Genomic DNA, 23,968 nt, shown 5'->3' with positions numbered 1-23,968 from the left:
ACAATTTGCTCTGCGCTGGTATCTGTTTGATGATGAGGGAAGCTTTGAAGTAAAAAGTTTATATACTTTATCTTTTTTGTATATTTTCTGCCGGTTTCTCAATCATATCATGTTAATACTTCTCTTTCTGATTTCTGTAATGTTTCTACTTTGGAGGAGAAGAAAAGGGTAAAAATTACATTGATCACTTAAAAAGTTTAAAAGTACCTGGGACAGAATTTTTTGATGTGTGTGAATTTGAAAGGACACATGTCTTTTTCACTTCAAAAATCCTCTTTATCAAATAAATAATATAAAGTCATTGCATTAACAAACGAGATGCACAATATTTAAAACAAAAAAAGAAGGTAAATAAACATTCCATAGGAAGTACACAAGGTAAGCTCCTAATTTTCCGTAAATCGGTTGTTCTTATTGTTTTTAACTCGTTGTAGAGCTTTCAACATAAACTCAAAGTTTACTGACAATGTTTCAAATGTAGGGAGAGATTTAAGGAATGTGTTCCTGTGTATAAAGTTTACATTTAACATGCATAATAATAATAATAAAAAGACCAGATGTTAACAAGCATGATCCACACTAACGATGTAACAAATTACAAATTAGAATTTGTACTGAGTACTGAGGTCTTTCTAAAGAAAACCAAACAAGTTGACATTCAGAAAAGAAATGCAGCAGACTTTCCTTTTCCATTCCACAGAATACACATATATGAGATCTGTCACGAAAGGTGTTCACAACTGAAATACAAGGATATATTGTCTGTATTATTTTAAAATGCAACGCTCTTTTCCAATACACCGCCCCTATAAGGGCATTCCAATAAAATGGTCTTTTTTTACCGACTTTTTTTTTTTTTTTACTTTTTCTTCCAGATGAATTCAGAAAAGGCAGGCATCGTAGGATCTGTCACAGACAAATAGCGAGACCGCGGGGAAAACACAACTTGGCAGTCCTCCTGCTTTGGAGGGAAGAGTCCTGCCTAGAATTGATCAGTCTCTTTGTAAGCAGTTCTTAAATATACTACTCGTTCTTATTATCTTGGAGGCAAAATTGTTCTGTTCTCTAGTGGAGACATCTTTCGACAGGTGTATACACAATCTTTGAATTGTGTTAAATACAGGTACAGACACACGTAGACACGCAGTACTTCAAAGGGAAACGTTGTGACGTGTACAAGCAGCACAGACCGTTGATTCCTCCATATGAAAGACGCCTGCCTAAACTGTTTAACGTTATTTTTGTATTTAATTGATGCAAGAATTCAAAATAAATGTGAGCATGCACTAAAAAGAAAAAATAATATTGAATAACAAAACAAACAAAACATAAATGAAAGTACAGTGCTCCCGCCTACTGATGTAATCACCGGAAAAAGACGATCTGCGTCATTATTAACCGGAAAAGGTGAAAGCGACGATAGAAACTCCGAGAAACAACTGGGAAAAACAAAACGAACATCATATAAAGCCTTCAAACCGATTTTTAAGGAGGGCGGATTTCACAATATCAATTGATCGTCCGATATGGGGCAACAGTTTCGTTGTTAAATTAAATAAGTAGTCATTTTGGTGCTTTGTCAGCTTTATGTATAATCCGTTCATTTGCATTAGCCTAGCGAGTTAGCTAACGTTAAAGCAGCCTGTTCACAGTTACATGTATTGGAAACTACAGCTAGTTGTCAGAACAGTTCATTTGACTTGGTCACTTAATTTGATAAGTATTAACGTTAACACGATTAGCGTTCGCTGTATTATTAATCGTGGTTCTGAGAAATTGGAAAAGATTATGCAACACTGCGGGTGAAGGTTCACCGAGCTTACATTTTATTGAACATTGGTAATTAAGTTTTTTTGAGGAATTTTTTTGTCGAGTGATTACTGTCACGGTTAAGGTTTAAAACACCGAATTTTACTGGAGTGTTTTAGGCCATGCATTAAGCTTTGTAATACATATCAGGTTGTCTTAATGATACAAGTTGTCATCTCGTCTTGTTGACTTGTCAGGCTCTCCCCTGACCCTAATCTGGGTGTCCTGTTCATCTAAGAGGGGCTATCAATAGGTTGTATGTAATTAACTCCTGTAGCCTGATAAAAAAACATCTATACACGGGGGAAGGCAATCTCTTAGTCCATTCATCGAAGATCAGGTCCTCTCGCCGAAGTAGCTATGCCCTTGCTCTTTTTGGAGAGGTTTCCATGGCCCAGCTTGCAAACGTACACAGCGCTCAGTGCTGTTCTTTTGGTGGGCACAATCTTGAGTGCCTACAACACAGTGACTGAGCCCAGTTTCCAAAGTTCAGTCACAGAGGACTCTCCGTCCAATCTCAACGATCCCGTTAAGGAAGAACAACCGGACAGCATTGGGAATGTCGCCTCAAGTATCCTGTTGTATCTTATCACTGACAGCCTGTTTGTCTGGGTATGTGATGTTCTTTAAAACGGTTCTAGCTGCTAAAACTGTTCAAGCACTGTGTGCAGATTCACTTAATGATATATAGTCGTTGAGTTTTCATTTGTCGGTCTCATGTGTTTAAGTAACTGAGTCACCCTTTAACCTGGAATCTATGGTTGTGTAACTAAATTAAATATTAATGTTTTTCTTAAGTCATTTGCTTAACACTTGCTCCAAACAGTTATGACAATGACTGATTATACTCCCTCAGTTTAATACCCCTGCTTTCTAAAATGACATTACTTATCCTGCCTGTTGAAGTCAGATGCATTACATCTTTGAATTGTACCCTCTGTGTGGTGTCATGCATTGTTGTGATCATTGTGTGTACTGTCCTGCCGTACTCAGGTGATGGTGAACACAGCTTGCTGCGTCCTGATGTTGATTGCTAAAGTCATCCAGTGCATTGTGTTTGGACCACTGCGTGTTAGTGAGAAACAGGTCAGGACTGAAAGAAAATTCTGCTGCGATGGGAAAAAGTAGTCATCAGAGTAAAAAACAAACAAAAAAAAACAACAAAAACTTGATTTCTAGGGAAACTGAAAAGGAAAAGTACCAATCTATAGATTTTTGACTTGAAATGCATTGTAATCATAAGCAGTTTGTGAGATGCTGATTGAATCTTGTAATTGCTGTTGCTACCTACCCTTACACGTCAACCCCTCTTTTCAATTGAACAACGGGTCGAAATGCACAAAAGAGTTCGGCTAACGCGTGTCTTCTGCTCTCTCGTTCCTCTCGCAGCATTTGAAAGACAAGTTCTGGAACTTCATCTTCTATAAGTTCATCTTCATCTTCGGGGTTCTGAACGTGCAGACGGTAGAGGAAGTTGTGTTGTGGTGTCTCTGGTTTGCAATGCTCATCTTCCTCCACCTCATGGTTCAGCTCTGCAAAGACCGCTTTGAATATGTGAGTAGAGCTAGGGAATGAATGATTAACTCACTCACTGGTGGATTGAATGCCTTTGTAAACTGTGGCAGAGTAGTGAAGAGTTGACCGTTACCCTTTGTCAAGTGACCCTGAATGATGCTTGTGGGGTGCTATGATCTATAACATATCTTGCAAATAGAACTGTTAAAACACTAAATAGTAAATTATTCTATAATTGGTTAGTTATTTATCATTATCCATCCGTGCTGTTAAGTAGCAGCACATTTGCTGCGTTAAATGGCCTGTCTGTGAATTGCTGCATTATGATTTTTTTTTTTTCTGTAAGGCATTTCAGCCCATTTATGACTTTAAGTGAGATTACTTCTGCTGCCAGCTGTAACAGGGGACAAGCCTTTTTGATGTCATCCCCATTGACTGTTTGAAAACAGTGCGCTAAACATTGCTGACACTGGTTTATCTGCAAGTTACAGGTTTACACAGTGCAGTTGATGAGTGTATGCGTTGAGTGACGGAACTCCTGTGTGTGTGTGTGTGTGTGTGTGTGTGTGTGTGTGTGTGTGTGTGTGTGTGTGTGTGCGCGTGCGTGCGTGTGTGCGTGCGTGCGTGCGTGTGCGCGTGTGTGCGTGTGTGTGCGTGTGCGTGTGTGTGTGTGTGTGTGTGTGTGTGTGTGTGTGTTTGTGTGTGCGTGCGTGTGTGTGTGTGTGTTTACCTCCCCAGCTCTCCTTTTCTCCCACCACTCCCATGGGCAGTCACATTCGGGTGCTGGCCCTGCTGGTGGCCATGCTGCTTTGCTGCTCCTCTCTGGCTGTGCTGTGTGGCCTGGTGGGTCACGTCCACGGCATGCACACCGTAGCCTTCATGGCCGCTGAGGTACGACGGTCCTGACCTCCAGTACACACTCACACTCGAGTCATGTGTCATTTACATATGTCAAGCGAAGTAATTCTGTGTATAGTCAGTTTATTAGATAATGATATATATTATAAAGCTCTGTTTTTTATGTGCAGTGTAAAACTTACACAAAAAATACATGTGGCATGAATATTATTAGTAGAGCTATTCTCAAAAAAAAAAAAAAGAAAGAAAGAAAGAAGAATTATTAACATGTTCTTTGGCTTCTTTATTTTTATCCAGTGTTTGCTGGTCACAGTGCGCACAGGACATGTTATAATAAGGTGAGTGTCCAGGGGTTGTGTGTTGTGTTCAGTATTAAACCGTACTGTTACGTCAGCGCACGCGCACTCTGGGTAACCAGAGATCTGCTTTGCCATGTTGGATTTCTGGGTATGTAGAGCAGGGAGAGGCATCCGTCCCCCAGCAGAGCAGCAGTGCAAACAAACAGCCTATCCAGCCCCTCACAAACATACCCAGACCAGGCAGTCAGAACCCTGAAGAATCCCTCACAGTTACAGAATCAGCATCGTTTGATCAGGATAGGAGTAGAATCGATTTCTAGGAAATGTTTTCCTTCTTTCTTTCTTTCTTTCTTTCTTTCTTTCTTTCTTTCTTTCAAACCTTTGATACTGAAGCGCTTGAGCCCCGGCCAGTTCTCTGGGGGCATCAGTCTTGTGTCAGTGAAATGTATTCAGTGGGTCCTTTGGTGAAGAAGCAGGCATTCAGAGCGTCCTATTGTTGCTTATAGAAGAGTGTGAAACACAGTAATGCAAAGTTGAAACTCTAGCTGAGCTTTTTAATGTTTGTTTAGATACTCCATCCACCTCTGGGATCTGAATCATGAGGGTACCTGGGAGAACAAAGGCACCTATGTCTACTACACTGACTTCATTATGGAGCTGGCCCTGCTCTGCCTCGACTTAATGCATCACATCCACATGCTGGTGAGTGAGTCTGAAACGGGATTGGTCTGTCTCTGTGTCTCGATGAGGCAACAGGCAGTTTGACTGGCCGGCTTCTACGTGCTGATGAAACAGATGTAACTTAATGAACGATGCAGAGAGCTGCTTAAATCAATCAGATGCGGTTTATAATTTTGCAAGACTTGTTTGTTTGTTTGATCTGCTCTCTGTACAACATGTTTTAATGGAAAAACAGCTGGCCTCTGTCTAAAGCGCGGACATTTTTTTTGTGTTTGTTTGTTTGTTTTGTAATATCTGGTGAATGTTTCTGGGTTTTTGTTTTTTTTTTGTAACCTTGCATGGCCTCTGGGTTTGGTTGTATGAATTCTTAGAACTTGTTATTGAATTATTCATGTCTGTTCTGCTGTCTGTTTATGCAGATGTTACGTACACCACACTGACTAACTGTTTGTTTTCTTTTTCTCTCACCCTCGGCTCTATCTCTGCCACTCTCTCTCTCCTCTCTCTCTCTCTTTCACTCTCTCTCTCTTTCACTCTCTCTCTCTTTCACTCTCTCCCTGTCTCTCTCTGCCTGTCTCTCTCAGCTCTTTGGGAATATCTGGCTGTCTATGGCGAGCCTTGTGATTTTCATGCAGCTTCGGTATCTTTTCCACGAGGTGCAGAGGAGAATCCGTCGCCATAAAAACTACCTGCGTGTCATCGACAATATGGAGGCCAGGTGAGGAAGACAGTTCACTCTGTCTCTTTACAGATTGCCAGTGCCGTATATTACTCAGTAAAAGACTTAAAACCTGCTTTTAGTTTCATGCCGTCCCCTCTTAACGTCATCCGTATTCCTTATCGCGTGTCCTACACGTAGAACTTCACGTTGGTCTAAGTTGGAGTTCTGCAGGAGGTAAATATCCTGGTTTTAAGTCCTGCATTTTTTGGCACATTGTAGATCAGGGATTTCATTGGCATTGTGAGAAGTCCCTGGCTTCTTAACCACAATACCAACAAAACGCTGCCAGACATTTTGGCCAGACCTGAACATTCCAGCCGTGGGAGGGAGGCGGTTTGGTGCGGAGGCTAAAGGCGAGAAACTGGTCGTGTGGCTAGGCACGTCTTAAAACGTCTTAAACTGCGTCGAAAATTCGTTCCTCTTCTGTTTTTTGCCCGTGTTCACAGGTTTGCTGTGGCCACTCCAGAAGAACTGGTGGCCAATAACGATGATTGCGCAATCTGCTGGGACTCCATGAGCTCAGCACGCAAACTGCCCTGCGGACATCTCTTTCACAAGTAAGCAGACAGCCCTTCCCCACTCACTTCTAATCAGTTAATCAGCCCTTATCAGTAGTCACATGCAATTAGGACAACAGAAGCTTAAACCCAAGTCCCAGGGCCACAGTATGACAAAGCCGTGCGACTGGATGAGGGTGTGAGCCAACTGGGCTGAAGGCTAACTGCCAGTGGGTTAGGAGTTAATACATTCCAGCAGGTCTACAGGAGGCACGCACGTGGTGCTTTATCAAATAGACTCGTTAAATGAGTTACGTGCAAACGCTGAAGTTCCAGTACGGTTTCCTCATCAATGTAACGCATGTTAACAATGTGTTTTGGCTGCTCTGTGAAGTGGAAGCAGACACTGACTTGCATTTATTTTGTGGTCTGTTTCTTCCTCTGTGTGTCTGTGTGTGTGTCTGTGTCTGTGTGTCTGTCTGTGTGTCTGTCTGTGTGTCTGTCTGTGTGTGTGTGTGTTTCCATGCACAGCTCGTGTCTGCGTTCATGGCTGGAGCAGGACACTTCATGCCCGACGTGCCGTATGTCTCTGAACATTAACGAGGGCGGCAGAGAGAGAGAAGAAAGACAGAGAGAGCCGCTAGATGAAAACATGGCTGCCATACCTGGAGCTGAGGCCCGGCCACATCTAAACCAGCACAACCACTTCTTCCATTTCGACGGTGGGACTGGACACACGTCCTATCACACACATATACGTATACACCCAGGTTCCCTGTCAAATGTTTACTTTTACGGAAGTTTAATCATGCAGTTTGTATTATCACATCTACATCTCATCATCACATCATCTTGTTCATGACATAACAGTCTGTCTATCAAGACAGTCACATATTGGTCCGTTTGAAACTCTCTCTCTCTCTCTCTCTCTCTCTCTCTCTCTCTCTCTCTCTCTTTAGGCTCTCGCATTGCCAGCTGGTTGCCCAGTTTCTCTGTAGAGGTCATGCACACCACTAACATCCTGGGCATTACACAGGCCAACAACTCTCAACTCAATGCTATGGTGAGTAACCACGGAGACGGGAGCTTCTCAGGCCTGTTCCGTTGATCTGTTGGGAAACAAACTGAGTTACTCAATGTGAAGAACACCACTGTCACCCCCATTAATCTCATGCTTGTTTAGAAAAATAGTGGCGTTAAGTCTGCTCAGCTGATGATGCTCAGAAACCACAGAGTGTTGGTTCCCTTGAGGTCCTGTCCTGTGTATGCTCATTATAACTCTATGAATGTTCCTTAAAGAGTTTCAGTGTGAAGACAATGTCACGGAGTCCCATTTCCTGTGCGTTCTCATGACATTTCATAACAATTAGTCAGCAAGTCTGAGATAAATGTCTCTATGTATATTAAGTCGCCAACAGTATCAGTTTTTTTATCTATAAATCGTAATGTGTGATGTAATGAAGGTTCTGTCTTGGTTCCGCAGGCCCATCAGATCCAGGAGATGTTTCCCCAGGTTCCATACCATTTGATTCTGCAGGATCTCCAGCTGACCCGCTCTGTGGAGGTCACCACTGATAACATCCTGGAGGGCCGCATCCAGGTGCCTTTCCCTGCTCAGGTGAGCGCCCAACCTCAACAGCCTGTCTCACATGTAAGAGGTCACCTGGTGGCAGGAGAAGTCCCTGATTCAGTGGTCCTACTCGCTGGAATGCCTGCATTATTTTCAGCATCACATTGAATTGTTCTTTTTATCCAGCATGAAAACAAACAAATCTGTTAAGATGTAATTTTCTGCTGTGAAACTGTCTGTCTGCGTTAAATCTGTGTGTGTGTGTGTGTGTGTGTCTGTCTGTGTGTTAAAACTGTCCTCTCTATTTAATGCAAAGACAGGTGTTTCCTTACTGAGCTGGTTCACCCACTTATGTAATCAATATATACTTAAGCCAGATTAATTTGAGCATCGTTGTCCTCTGCCTGTGTATGTGCTGAATTGTGAATGAGGTTTAAACTTCGTTCTCCCCCGTTTGTCTCTCTCAGCCGGTAGAGCGCAGTCCTATACAGATAAACCCCAGTTCTGAGGAACCAGCTGGTGCCAGTGGGGGGTCAGAGGTCGCACCTGCGGAGACAGAGGACTTTGAGGTCCGGGGCAGCCGTTTTTCAAAGTCTGCAGAGGAGAGACAGAGGATGCTTCTGCAGAGGAAGGAAGAGTTACTGCAGAGAGCACGCAGGTGGATATTACTGTAACACGCTGTAACTCACATACAGTATATGTTACTGTAACACGCTGTAACTCACATACAGTATATGTTACTGTAACTGACATACAGTATATGTTACTGTAACACACTGTAACTGACATACAGTATATGTTACTGTAACACGCCGTAACTCACATACAGTATATGTTACTGTAACACGCTGTAACTGACATGCAGTATATGTTACTGTAACTGACATACAGTATATGTTACTGTAACTGACATACAGTATATGTTACTGTAACGCGCTGTAACTGACATACAGTATATGTTACTGTAACTGACATACAGTATATGTTACTGTAACGCGCTGTAACTGACATGCAGTATATGTTACTGTAACTGACATACAGTATATGTTACTGTAACGCGCTGTAACTGACATACAGTATATGTTACTGTAACTGACATACAGTATATGTTACTGTAACGCGCTGTAACTGACATGCAGTATATGTTACTGTAACTGACATACAGTATATGTTACTGTAACGCGCTGTAACTGACATACAGTATATGTTACTGTAACTGACATACAGTATATGTTACTGTAACGCGCTGTAACTGACATGCAGTATATGTTACTGTAACGCGCTGTAACTGACATGCAGTATATGTTACTGTAACGCGCTGTAACTCACGTACAGTATATGTTACTGTAACGCGCTGTAACTCACGTACAGTATATGTTACTGTAACTCACGTACAGTATATGTTACTGTAACACGCTGTAACTCACGTACAGTATATGTTACTGTAACTCACATACAGTATATGTTACTGTAACACGCTGTAACTGACATGCAGTATATGTTACTGTAACTGACATACAGTATATGTTACTGTAACTGACATACAGTATATGTTACTGTAACTGACATACAGTATATGTTACTGTAACTGACATACAGTATATGTTACTGTAACGCGCTGTAACTGACATGCAGTATATGTTACTGTAACACGCTGTAACTCACGTACAGTATATGTTACTGTAACACGCTGTAACTCACGTACAGTATATGTTACTGTAACTCACGTACAGTATATGTTACTGTAACTCACGTACAGTATATGTTACTGTAACACGCTGTAACTGACATACGCTACATGTTACATGTAACAGTAAGAAGCACCGTTATACTATAGTCCTACAAGGCAACAAGCTGCAAGTTTCTGTAACATTCTTTGTCACAGTCATGCGCCCTTAAAATGACTTAAAAACGGCTTCTGTTGAGTAGGACAATTAGAACAGTGTTGCATAGAAACGATGGTGTTGTATAGCATGTCTTTGAAATTGAATTCCTCATGGTTTTCGGTTTGAATGCATTACACATGTTTTCTCTCTCCCTTTCTCTCAGGCGATACCTGAATAAAAGTTCTGGTGAGGTAGCTGCTTCTGCTTTCAGTGTTAACGCTAACCCCGCCTCCTCTGAGGATGAGGGGATCCTACCCTCTCTAGAGGATGAAGGCAACGCCTCAGACTCCGTCACTGTGCGTCGCAGAATGCTCGCAGCCGCGGCCGAGAGGCGCTTACAGAGGCAACCAGACCTGCCCCTGTGAGGTGGTCCCGCCCGCACGTTTTCAGCTGCACCTTGTTTTCGGACCGCCCACCCCCCCCCCCCCCCCCCCGCCTCCCCCCTCTTCACCTCCGTGGCTGGTGTCTGTGATGATGTGAATAAAAGAATGAAAGGACTCCCTCCTGTTTTTCACTCATCTCCTGTCCAGGTGAAACGTGCATGTTCTTCACCGCAGGACTGTGTTGGGCAGGCGTACCGCTCTGGTACCTCCAGCCTTTTCCAGCGTGTCCTAGACGTCAAACAAAAAAAAAAAAAAACAAAAAACCAACAAAAAAAAAAAAGCTCTATTCAGTCTTAACCTCTGACGACCCAGCGCGGCGTTAGCGTGCGACGCTCGGGCACGGGGTCGGACGGGTTCACCTTCGTGCTCTGCAGCAGATCTATGCATGTGTCACTTTTGTCTCTCTCACGTCGTTCAATTCCGTAACTGTCTTAAGGACCAACCCGCTGTTCTTTTACAAACGCCACCAAAGTATGCGTAGTTTTCTTCAAATAGGAAAAAAAAAAAACAAACAAAAAGGCTCACGGAGGATAAATGTGAAGCCAGGTTTAATGTCAGTCCGTCTTCGACTCCGCGGTGTCCCTCTCGCTCTGAGGCAGAGCCGCGGGTCTCGTTCGCACGACCGCTGTGGTCGGGAGCAGAGGAGCCGTTTAGAAACGCGTTCTCTCTCTCACCGGGCAAGAACAGCCAGGTTACGTCATTGCCTACAGTTCGAAAGAGTGTTTTTAAAGCAACTTAAATAAAGTTTGAACTTTATTTTTTAAAGGTTCTATTCGGGGTCCCATCGTGTAGATGCATTTTTTCGCTCTCTCTCTCTCTCTCTCTCTCTCTTTTTTTTTTTTTTTTTTTGGCTGTAAACTTTGGTTGATTCTTAGAGTCTTGTTAAAACTGTAGATGTTTGATCATTTTAAATTTTTTTGTAGGTATTACAGAACTAATATAAATTCTGAGGGGATGCATTTGAAGGGGTGTATCTGTGTGTGTGTGTGTGTGTGTATTTATATATTACATACACACCCCTCTACACATCTGTATAAGCTCATGCCTATGTTTTAAAAGAGAATGAATACAGTTGCTCTGGCAAATACGGCGCATTGAAGACTGCTCCAATGCAAAGCTGTTTGGTTGTAGAATACAGAAGGACAGAAATTGATGGTTCAGTTTGAACCGTGTGGTTTTTATTGCAGTTGCGGTTCCTTAAGGTCGCTGAGCACAGTAAAGATTTTTTTTCTTGTGCTGCGGGCGTATTGAGACAATCCAGGGTTCTGTGGAAGGACTGGGCGTATGAGGTCAGTTCCCAGTCTGTCCCGGTCACATGACTGTGGCACAACACGGAGAGAGTTCAGGTTCCCAACATGTGAAATATTTAGTCTCTCTCTGTCTCTCTCTCTCCCTCCCTCCCTCTCTCTCACTCTCTCACAGACACACACACATGCTTTCTCTCTCTTTGTCTCTCTCTCTCTGTCTCTCTCTCTTTCTCTCCCACCCCCCCCCCTCTCTTTCTCTCTATCTCTCTCTCTCTCTCACACACACCCTCTCACTCTTTCTCTGAACTCTCTCAAAAATCATGAAAGAGACTGCTGTTTTCTCCATCTTTGTTTCTTGTGCTTCTGTAATCACAATGTTGCTGTTTTTATGTTGACGGAGTTCCTGTCTTTTTAGAGTGTGAATATTTATGTGGATTTTTAATTCTGACTGATTGTACCTCTTTGAGTTGTTTCTCTTCTCTTCATTTACATGAGTTTGACTGAATGTCTTGTCATTGTCATTCATTTTCTGGAATACTAATCTGGAAAAAACAAAAACACACAAAAAAATCTTTTGGTTGTTATGACCCGTTTGATGGTATGTGGTAAATGAAAAGGTGGACTTAAAGCATGTTTCATTTTAGACAGAAGAAAGCGTATATTATAATTACAAACAGAAGATATATATTGCCTATGTTCAGTTTTGCTTCCTAAATTATTTCAGGTGTTTTACTGGAAATGTTTATGTTTTTTTTGTTTGTTTGTTTTGTTTTGTTTTGGTTTTTGTTTTTTTTTTTGTCTTTATAAATTCATCATCAGTATACAAGGTCAACCAAAACCTTTCATTTTTGCTGAGAGCTGTTGTTTAATCATTTTAACAAATGAAACTTAAGCAATAATAAAATGTCTACCTTACACTGGACTGCTACATAACAGCTAGAGGGGAAGGGGGATCTCTTGCCTGCAGGCATCATTTAAAAGCTTAACTGCATGAGTTACAAAAGCTTAGCTCAATGTCTGTCACAGAATTGCATCAGTAAGTAGTCTCAAATCTATGTGCCCTTTTTTTGTTTTTTTGTTTTGTTTTGTTTTGTTTTTTTTCCCAGCTAGGTCAAAAGTGTGGTGCACAAATTGAAACCCATCATGTCACAGTGTGATACAGTCCATAAGATATTTACCCAGGAAACACAGCTGATCAGAAAGAAGACAACTGGTCGATTGTGTTGATTTGTGTGGGGCATACAGTAAGCATAAGAGATAATATTGCTCTGCCCCCCCCCCCCCCCCCCCCTCCCTCCTCCCTTATTAATTATTATTATTTCTTTATAACCTAATCCTGTGAATGTCTGTAGAACCTTCATATTTACCCAAACAATCAGTTTTACACTGTGAATCTCTTCTCATGCTTTTTACTGTTTATTCTATAGGACTGCTCAACATGGGGTAGTTTTTCTTTTTTCTTTCTTTCTTTTCTTTTTTTTTTTTTGTTGGGTGCAGGCATCTCTTTTTCTATGCATGAATCTGGCTCTCCTGCTGTTTAAACCGGTCTTTGTGATGTACGTGTTTATCTTGTCTGTCACTGTATTCCCTTGTATTCAGTATTTCCAGAGATTTGGCTGGCACTCTGCACACATCGCTTGACTGGAGTGGATGTCATAGTGCTTTCAACAAGTGCTGTTTTCTCTTTCTCTCTCCCTCTCTCTCTCTCTCTCTCTCTCTCTCTCTCTCTCTCTCTCTCTCTCTCTCTCTCTCCCTCTCTCTCTCACTCACACACACCTCTGCAGTTTAAAGTCTACGAGGTAGCATGAGAACTGTGTTTGGTTTGCACAGTTGCACCGTTTAAACAGTGTTTCTGAATCCTATTGTCCAGATGGTTGATTCGAACAGTGATTCTTTTCATCTCACTATTGACATATTTGTGATTCACTTGAGTTTATTGGTTCATGAGTTGAACTAACGTTCTGAATGCTTTTTTTTTTTTTTTGTACACATTCATTCATCTGTGCCTAAATTCAACAGTGGATGAAGAATTGCTTGATTTGTGTAAATAATTTTGTAATGAAGACTGTATGATACATGTGAAATGACCCTGTACAAAATAAAAATAAAATTCTGAGCTTAATATAGAGGCTTTTAATCAAACCCATGTGTGTTGGATGTTTTGTTGAACTCTGAGCAACAACAAAAACAACAACAAGAAGGTTTATTTAGAGCCCAATATCACTGGTTCACTGTTCCTCAAAGGGCTTCACATGATCACAGCAAACAAAACAGGACAACACCCCCTGACTTAAACCTCATAATGGGCAAGAAGAAAAGGAAAAAAAAAAAAGGAATAATTAAGACAGACACACTGGCTAAATACACACACAAAATGTCCCAAAATGTTTCTTCATTTTTCTGGTATTTCTGGCATTGAAGTGGGTGTTTTCAGCTTTCTTTCTTTTTTTAAAGTCAATATCAGCCCAGTTGTTGATTAAACTTCACAGAAGAGAGAGAAAATTATTACATGTGCAGTCCCAGGCTAGGTGCTGGTGCAATACTGACATCTAGTGGCTCAGTTTGTAACTACACAGCCACCTCTGGTAACGCTGCAGTAATGTTTATGGTGCAGTCATTGCAGACTGCATATGGATCCACTGCAAGAGAAACACAGTCAGAGGACTTCTAAAATCTAAGGTTTTTTTTCCACCTCAGTCTAAATATTTCACATGTTATACACCTAACTGCTAAAATCAAGTCAAATAGGAGAGTCGACCAAGATTAGCCGACAGAGAGGCCTCTGTATGTCTTGGCATTGATTTGACAAGTGTACGGATCTCTGACAGAGGCATGGAGTGTCACTCCATGAGACATTCTGTTCCCTGCTGTCCTGTATAGAGCTGTTCGCAGGCTGAGATACATAGAGACCTCTGTGAGTTTCCTGTAGGCTTGCGGTCAGCTAACTCTGACGGCCAGACGTGAAGTCTCCTTATGGAGAGTTGCTAAGTCTCTGAAACAACAAACTTCAGATGTGATGAATCCATCTTTATTTCGTGCAGCACAGGAGAAGAAAACCTCAGGAGAAAAGTGTTCTCTCTCAGGTTAAGGAAGAAAGAACTTTTTCATACAGTGAGACAGACTTCCAAGGACGTGTGTGGAGGTATACAAGACAGCTTCTCTCATGGAGCACTGGATAACTGGTGTTTGCTCCAGGTGTGGCAGGCCTTGTCTTCTACATAAAAAATACTCACTGTTCTAACACACAGATACCTTTTTTTTTTTTTGCAGTATATAGTAATTAGGATAGCACTGGTCTCTATAATATTAATACTTCATCATGACAAAAACCATGAGGCACACTTTAGTTCTAAAAGTTACAGCCACAAAGCAAAGCAACATTTTTCCCACAAGACAGAGAGAGAGCGAGAGAGAGAGAGAGAGAGAGAGATAATGTCTGAGATAATGATAAGAGGAAGATATGTGCAGTTGTTGGTTGTCATTGCTATCCTTTATGTCATAGCCTTTGTTTAAACAATATTTGAATGCCTGGTAATATGAATACTCATTTACACAGCGTGGTCCATTTTTCTGTCACCAACAGATTTCTTCAATCTGGCAGTGATGGATCCCTTAAGTAGTGGAATCCTGAAACTGCAGACGGTGTGTCCTTTAAAATATCATCCAAACGTGAAATTTCATCAGATCATGTTGGTATCCATAACCCGTTCTGTCTTTGATGGTGAAATTTGATTAAATGTAGTCTTCGTGTTGCACCAAGATGACGCGGGCGGGCGAGGTCTCTGACCTCATGTTGATGCAGTACTCAAATAAACCCGCTTCCTGGAAACACAACAAAATCCTCTCAGCCTTCAACACATTCCTTCATTTTACACGATCAACTCCCTGTGCATACGTAATCCTGTTCTCGGTCATTAAAATCCCCTAAACCATATGTGTAGACTCTCAGATTAATCTTGGGGATCATATTCCTTACAGCTGGTACCGCGCGAGGCAAAGTTTAAGTAAACATACAGTAGGGCTAATGCAGGGGATTTACAAAAGCATTTTTGCAGCGTTCTCAGTGAAAAACAACATGGTCTCATTTGAAAAAATCTTCCTGCTGACCCACTTCTTAACCTTCACAACAAGATGATGATTACTTTTTCCAGGAATCGTCTGTCAGTTAGTGACTATTATTATTATTATTATTATTATTATTATTATTATTAATATTATTATTATTATTATTTTGTTGTTGTTGTTGGTGGTGGTCTTCTTCTTCTTCTTCTTCTTCTTCTTCTTCTTCTTCTTCCTTTGTTATTCAGTGTATGAGATTTACACCCACATTATTTCCCTGTCCAACATTCCTTTCACAGTTCTCTTCTTTGTCTCTTCTTTATGTTTTACCACTTACATTTTGACAGAAAATGAATATCTGTACACTGACCCTGTCAAGTTCTTTGAAATGTACCTTGACATAGCTCTCAGATATCACCAGTTATTTCAGGTGTCTGTGAATCGGATGGATTCATAATGAGCTGACTGCCTGAATCACATCTTTCCTTATGACACCTGAATGAATATGTGGAGTGACTGATGGTCACTGCCCGATGGTTTGAGAAATACCGATATAGCATGACGCACATTTCATTGCAAATTTTTGTTTCTTTTGTCTTGTTTAACTGACTCGTTAGTGGTGTCCCGTCAAACTGCCTGAAAATATGTTACCCTGACAAAATATGTTGCCACGGACATTTCTGTTCAGTTAAATGTTAATTAACTCATTGTATCACATGGTCTCTAATTTCCTGCCGCGGCCCACGTTGGCCTCTTTACACAAGCATGTGACAAAAGAAAAAAGAAAATCGGTCCCCCGGACCAATTCATATCCTACAGCTCGTGCCTCCTGATAGATCAACATCGGACACTGTGATTTGGCGGCAGCATTAATCTCACTCTACATAATGACACATTTAATTAGTCTTTCCTGGAAGTGTTTTGGGGTTGCACATTGGTTGTTAATCTTGACTCCGCGGCCGCAGTGTTCTCAATAACAACAATGTGTTCTTTGTGGCCGATCGGCTCGGCGATTGAAGTGGGCATGTGAGGGAAGAATGAGGTTGTCGCGGCGATGCGGATGCGTTGTCTGGCATAGCGCCAGGTCAGAGTATTGATTGTCAGTATTTGCCAGCGATGACAGCCACGGTGCAGCATGTGGAAAACAAGCTCTCTTATACGAACCTGCAAGTGATATCTGAAGATTCCAGTCACATCCAGCTGACATGGTATCTGGGATGAATTCCAGATTATAAGGTCAAAATTTGAGTGGAATGATAGAATTTGAACTTGACAGAACTCAGTAATTGCATATTTGATGCAAAATCATATAGCTTCATGCATGTTTTTGAGACAAAACTAAACACAGTTCTTTTGGTGCCTATACATGCCTATGACATGGGCAAGAACTCCCTGAAGACTTTGCCATATGTCAGCAGTAGAGACCATACAAACATTTCTCATCAAATGCAGTCCTGGAGCTCAGGACTCTTGGTGATTTTCATCAAACACTGTGGTCTCTGACTGACTGAAACCCTGTTAAACAGCCGCCAACTGTGAGGTAAGGATGAGAACCTTCAAAATTCCAGACCACCAGGACCATACGTGAAGTGCCCTCTTCTAGAGAACATATTTAGGACCTTCTGAAACTGTAGTATTACAATGTAAATGTTTTTGAGTATATGCGAGACGTAGAAAAATAATTTGTCCGAGGTTCATGAACAGCTCAGGCCAAGTTACCCATCAAAGCATTAAACAGTGCCACTGAGTATGTCTTCTCCCAGTTCACTCTGTCTGACTCTAGACTAGAATGTTCATACTGTCAAACCTGTCAGTAGATTGTTTATTTATTAATTTGAGAGACGGTAGATTAGGCTATATGAATAAACGAACAAATTATGAGTTATTGTCTCGCAAAGCTTATTATTTACTTTTGTCACTTGTCGTGTAGGTTGGCAACCACTTAGACAATCTGAAAATCCAAACAGAAGTTTTACAACATCATATCCATGTGCCTGAGGTTGTTTGTAACAGACTGTAGAGGGCGCTGCAGTTCCATCTGTGATAATAACATTCAACTCCATCAGATGAGAGTCCAAGGGAAGCACTCTTCAGTGAATATAACATTAATGTGACTGTACTCACATTCAGCCTTTTCACAGCCCTACAGTATGAGCTGCATGTATTTAACAGACAGTCTTTACAATCAAGTCACAAAGCATCTGTGTTCATAGTGATGTCACAATCTCATTTCAGAGTTACGTTTTATCTTAACACATTTTATTTTGGCCATTATGAGCTCATCAACTTTATAGTTATATATGATTATGTGCAAGCAGAGCAGTGTTTGTGTAGACATTTGGGGTGCATTCACAGCCCTGTATATGACTGTGCTTTGGTAAATAATTGGGGTTTGATGTTGGCCTTATACGTAGTTGCATTTGCATCGATTTTGTTTTGGGGCTGTGTTCGCTAGCCAAGGCGTAACTGCGTTTGTTTAGATTTTTTTGGGGGTGCGTTCACTGACCAGTAGGTATTACCTTCTAGCGTTGGGAAGCAGCTGGAAGCTGCTGAGATGCTTAAGTGAAAAACGGAGCCAATCCAAACAGCTCTGTTGGATGCTCATCTGCATAAACTGTTTTGATAGGCTTCATGATGGGTTTTTTATGGGAGCTAGAGGAGAAGGGGAGGGGTAAGGTAGGGTGGAAGGGGGGGTTGGTGGAGGTTGGTAGGGGTAAGGAAGGGGTCTCTTCACACTGGTAACTGCTGGCAGACATTGAACAGGAGAAAAAAAAAATCCCCCCAGAATATCAGCGGTTAGCATGCTTCTGTTCTCCCTCCATTTCAACTATTCTCTCTGTTCTCTGTCTCTGGATCACGGTAAAAAAAAAAAAAAATCTCTCTGACAGGGCAAAGCTGTCAATATATCTCGCTACAAAAGGAAACATTCTTCAAGTATTTTTGAATGTGAAGACTGTCGTTTTATTGAAGGAAAAAGACAAAAAAAAAAAGAAAAAAAGGGGAAAAAAAAACCCCACGTGTTATTGTATCTCTCCCCCTCATTGGGATCAGTGAGTTCGATTAAATCAGCTGGCGTATCCTGATGGCCATGTAATATCTCTGATTGATCAGAGTTTGATTAAACGCTTAGATTTTCAATGCAGTGTTTTTTTTTTGTTGTTGTTTTTTTTTTAAGGTAAAATCTTAAGTGGAACATGATCTTGGAATATGAGTCACTGAATGTGTTTCCGTGGTGACATGCTTGAATTGATTAGGCCTTGATAAATAGATTTGATGGAGTTCTGCACTGACTGTGGAGTACTTGCTGTATAGTAACGGTCCTGTGAAGCTGTAAAATGTCTGTGTATTTGTGTTTGTGACAGGGACAGAGACAAGAAAAGAGAGTGTTTTGTATACTGTATTTTCACAGATGCAATGAATTCCACCAGGCAATCAAAAATGCTTTCTCTCCTTTTTGTACTCATGAGTATATTATCTGTAGAAGATCATATGAATTCCTTTTCTGTACCTGTGTCTAGGTTTAGTTACATTTAGTTATTTGATATTATAAAAAAAAACAAAAAAAACCCTCCTTTTTCAACATGTAAAACAGCAGAGTGTGATTAAGTATGCAAGAATTTGTCCTTGCTTGTTCCAGAGGATCAATAAGGACATGGTCTTAAACAGGCCAAAGGCCGGTGTTCCCTCATTGATATTTTACATTTCAAATTGAAGTAGCTATCATGTGATCTGATTGAAAATCTATACCATTTAGCCTGACTGTTTTTCATTTGACGCCACTTTACCTGTCACTTACTGTCATTGATTTCCCTGCACTTTTACAGCCTGGATAATGAGTGTGAAGGTGTGAGAGCTTGAAATGCTTTCCTCATGCTGAGAGTAGACACCAGACCGGTGGACTCCATGTGGATAAGGAACTGAATTACACACAGACACAGAAGCGGGGACAGGCAAATAGACAGACGGACACACACATACACACACACACACACACACACACACACACACACAGACAAATACATACACACGTATGTGCACTCAAACACACACACACACACACACACACACCCGCGCATGCACACACACACACACACACACACACACACACACACAGACAAATACATACACACGTATGTGCACGCAAACACACACACACACACACACCCGCGCATGCACACATACACACACACACACACACACACACACACACACAGACAAATACATACACACATATGTGCACACAAACACACACACACACACACACACACACCCGCGCATGCACACACACACACACACACACACACACACACACACACACACACACACACACACACACACACACACATTTAAGGCAAAGCTAATTTGAGACATTTGATTTTTTGTTTATTTTACTTCAATATGGAACCAAAGCCAAAAACAGTTATTAATTGAGACAGCTTGGCATATTCATTTAGTTAGGGGTCACACGATGGTTAAGTTGAGTTTTCATCTGTATAATGTTTAATGATTTTCTTACCCTATGCTCACTGTAAACAAGGACAGAGTGATGTTTCATCATCTAAATTTAGATGAGGTTTAGTCAAGGACAGAAGCAGAATAGATTCATGTAAGGTTAAGTGTTTTTGCTTTCATCTGCATATGCCGTTGAGTGAATATTTCCATTCTTGATACCCCTGAAGTAGGGGTATGCGATATATATCGTCTACGATAATATCATAATTGTTGTTTTAACGACAATTATGACATTATCGACATAATCGAGTATGTCACTCACTTTGCAAAAACCAATCAAAAACACTCTTTGGGAGTCCACGCATTCACTGTGTCATGTAGCCTAGCAGGCTAGACTACTGCGCGTGCACATTGAAAGTGCATGCAGCGTGCTGGTATAGGTGTACACGGTCACTGCACCACAGGTTAAGCTAGCGTAGCTGCCCAAAAATGCATGATTGAAGTTAAAAATGAGTGAGCAAACAGCACAATCACCATAGGCTTGCAGTCTGCGTCCTTAGATTCCACTGTTAGATGTAGATCATTCTCACTCACATGGAGGTGGTTTGGCTTTGAAAAGACAGGTGTTGCTCAAAACCTTTGAAACCACACAGTTTGCAGATTGCTGTCTTTTGAGTCAAAGGACGGCACTCTGTAAACTATCCCGGACATCGGTCGCTGTTAAAGACAGCTCGACAACTAACTTGTTTCGCCATCTGTTTGATCTCAATAATACTTGAACTGGGCGATTTCAGTGTTTTTGTATTGTTTTTACTTGAATGCTTCAGTTTTAAGTAAATAAATAAGACCTGCATTTCTTAAATATGTTGTTTCCATTAACTAGTAAGCAACAATTAATATTCTATTTACAAGAGCGAGCTAGTACAATACAAGACTTTTACAAACACATTTTTGAAGGATGCAAAATATCGTCTACTATTGTTATCGACAAATTCCCAGAAAATATCGAAATATCATTTTTTGTCGATATTGCACACCCCTACCCTGAAGGTTAGGAGAGGAATTTAATTGGATAATCAATAGTCATTACCTTCCTAGCACTGTGCACCAATACTGCACAAATACAGTCACATCCAAAGCAGATGCTGGCTATGTTTTAGAGACATCACGAGTCAAAAGAGAGAGCTACTATTCTCTCTCACACAAATCAACATTCATTTCTGTAGATTTAGAGCCAAATACACTGGTTCAGAAATGAAAATACAATGAAAATATTTCCCAAGTGAAAAACTGTAATTTTTTTTTCTTTCTTTTTTTTTTTTTTCTGAGTGTTTACTCTCTTTACTTCCACTCCTAGCTCAGAGAAGACAGTTAGCGCTAAAAAATTCATGGTTGTGTGGCGTGAAATGCATCTGTCATAATGCTTAAAGATGTTTGAGCAGTGCTAGTGAGCTAAAATGACTCCCTTGAGTGCTTTTATGCTGGCAGAAATCAATACTGCCTCTGCCTGTCACTCTGCAAGCACTACGACTGCTATTGATGTTTACGTGTCACTTCCTGTGGGTTTGATCTCTCTTTCCTGCTCTTCTCAGAGGAACGAGGAAACGGCGTCACCAAATCGTGTCAGGTTTTTGCCTGATTTGTGAAGTTTTCGCTTGCTCTTCAGAACAGCTCTGAAGGGACTTGAATCAATAGAGTATCTTTGATTTTTTTCTGACTTTTAAAGCACAGTCTCGCAGCTTTGAAAATTCTCCCCTTAGTTTAGTTTAACCTGAGAGAGGCAGAAGGAGTGCACACTATGATAGTTTAGCAGTCTATCAGGTTAACTTAATGTGAATGATTTTGAGAAGAAAATAGACTAGTCCACCAAAAGAGGAACATTAGACAACTTTGACTTCATATCTAAAGGGAGTGTTTCCAGAACATTCTCACAGTGGAATTCTGTCCATTTGCTCTCAGAGCGTTCTCTCCCCTTGATTTTAGGGGGCGGGAAATTGAAAAAGGGGGAGGGGGGGGCATTTTAGGCAATCTGTAATCCTTACAATCTTTGTGAGTGTTTTGTAACATCTCTCTGTCACCATAACAAAAAAAAAAGTGAAAAAAAAGCAGAATTCCCTCTGACATCTCTCTTTTACTGAGGAGCGAATCTGGCTGCCAACCTACCATTTTGTCTCTCCTTCTTATAACACGTCTGCAGAATTTGTCCAGAGGTCAAAAGTTAATGAATACTCTTCCTCTCGTCCAACCCCCTTGTCTCATCGCCGGACTGATAACTGACCAACCAGACCTGTGTTTAAAGTCTTACGGTGGCCTAGGCCCATCCGATCTGTATATAAATCTCGCCATCCAATTAACTGATGTCATAATTCTGCTTCTCTGGCTGGTAATGAGGGCTAATGCCTGTGTCTGAGCTAATCCCCTCTGGAAGCTGCTGAGATCAGATGTTGGGCTTTGTAATTAGACTGGCAGAAAATCATTATTTCCTGTTCAAATAGAAAATGAGGTTGGCTTGAAGTTTATCTTCTTCCCTTACCTTTGAACTGCGGTTGGATGGGTCAGCTGTAATAAAGGTTTTGCCGGTAGTTTGTAGTTTGTAATACGGACTATAACAGCAGGGAATGGCCGGGGGTGGGCCGTGGGGGGTGGGGGGGGTGGGTGATGGGTGATGGGGGTGTTGGGTGATGGGGGTGTCCTTGTTGAACACATTTCTAACTTTCGATGAAATGTCAACTCATTGGAAAGTAGGCCTCTATCGTATCTGTTCCTTTTTAGATTAGTTTCCCTAAAATATTTGAACACAACCATAACATGTTATGATATCAGAATCCAGTTTTGTTCAAATCTCTGCAGCCACCTGGTACCCTTGTACACTTTAACTATTACATGCTGAAAGCCAATTCTATTCAAATTCCATTAACATGGAACTAATCGTTTGACATAAATGATCAGTGATATGACTGATGACCTAACTTAACACATTGGTTATGTGGATGGAAAAGAGACATATTTGATGGAATATAATTTGTTGGGGGCTGTTGGTTAGTAGTTTGTTTCTCGGTTTTTGCAAGAAAGACGGAAAAATGAGAGAGAGAGAGAGAGAGAGAGAGAGAGGGAGAGAGAGAGAGAGAGAGAGAAAGTGAAAATCTGGATACATGGTATCCATGTAAGGAAAATACATGGAAATTCTAGACCATGTAATTTATTTCTAATAATTTAAGAACTAATAACATCCTTCTACCACCACCACTGCTGCAAATACTACTACACTATTATTATTGTTGTTGTTGTTGTTGTTGTAGCTAATTTTGTTGTTCTGATCTTACCTCTGATGTCTGACTACTTCTGACAGTGTGATTGCAAGTCTGATGTAGAAACACAAGGTTGCCTTCATATGCTGTCACACTAATTGGCGAGAGGGGCAAGAGACATGGAGAAAGTGTTTGTATGCATGTGTGCTCACACTGTTTGTGTGTGTGTGTGTGCGTGTGTGTGTGTGTGTGTGTGTGTGTGTGTGTGTGCGTGTGCGTGTGTACACAGCGAGGTCATGCACTCCAGTTGGTCGTTGGCAGTGCGTCGGGAGGCTGCTCAGTAGGTAATCCAGCAGCTCTCTGTCCTCAGAGGCTGGAAACAGATGTAGATTTACATACACACACCGGCTCCTTCTCTCTGATGAGATTAACAAGGGATGCTGGGAAAGCGCATACTTAATGAGCGCCTCAAGCAAGCCAATGGGAGCGTAGTCCTCAGAGAGCGCAGGGACAAAAGCACAGGGGGGAAATGTCAACCCAGCCAGACGCAGACAGGACAACAAACAGATTGTGCTGCTCTTTGAGTTCCTCTCTGTGACAAGTGGGTGTGTGTGCGTGCGTGCGTGCGTGTGGGGTTACGTCTCATAAAAGGGAAGGCTCCGCGGCCTACCGTTACAGCCCGACGAAAGGAAGAAAAAAAAAAAAGAAAAAGAAAGAAAGACTTTACCGCTTGTTCGGTCTAA

At 41.3% G+C, this 23,968-nt stretch overlaps 1 protein-coding gene across 2 annotated transcripts; it reads left to right on the top strand.

Annotated features, from left to right (window-relative positions):
* The first annotated feature begins 1,426 nt into the window (after positions 1-1,426).
* On the top strand, positions 1,427-10,250 carry amfra (autocrine motility factor receptor a). 2 transcript variants are annotated; one of them, XM_030790328.1, is made up of 13 exons: positions 1,427-2,421; positions 2,803-2,895; positions 3,199-3,363; positions 4,063-4,215; positions 4,480-4,520; positions 5,051-5,183; positions 5,747-5,880; positions 6,330-6,440; positions 6,912-7,102; positions 7,340-7,443; positions 7,864-7,998; positions 8,418-8,608; positions 10,000-10,250. In XM_030790328.1, exons 1-13 carry the CDS (start codon positions 2,170-2,172, stop codon positions 10,199-10,201), a joined length of 1,905 nt encoding a protein of 634 aa, XP_030646188.1. In that variant the 5' UTR covers positions 1,427-2,169; the 3' UTR covers positions 10,202-10,250. The 2 variants fall into 2 exon arrangements, with proteins under 2 accessions (XP_030646188.1, XP_030646187.1); XM_030790327.1 differs by having other exon boundaries at positions 7,864-8,073.
* The last annotated feature ends 13,718 nt before the right edge of the window (positions 10,251-23,968 follow it).

Source organism: Chanos chanos, chromosome 13, assembly GCF_902362185.1.
Source record: "Chanos chanos chromosome 13, fChaCha1.1, whole genome shotgun sequence".
Taxonomy (NCBI): Eukaryota; Metazoa; Chordata; class Actinopteri; order Gonorynchiformes; family Chanidae; genus Chanos; species Chanos chanos.
The sequence above is the reverse complement of the archived record's forward strand: the minus strand, read 5'-3'. Positions and strand labels throughout refer to the sequence as shown.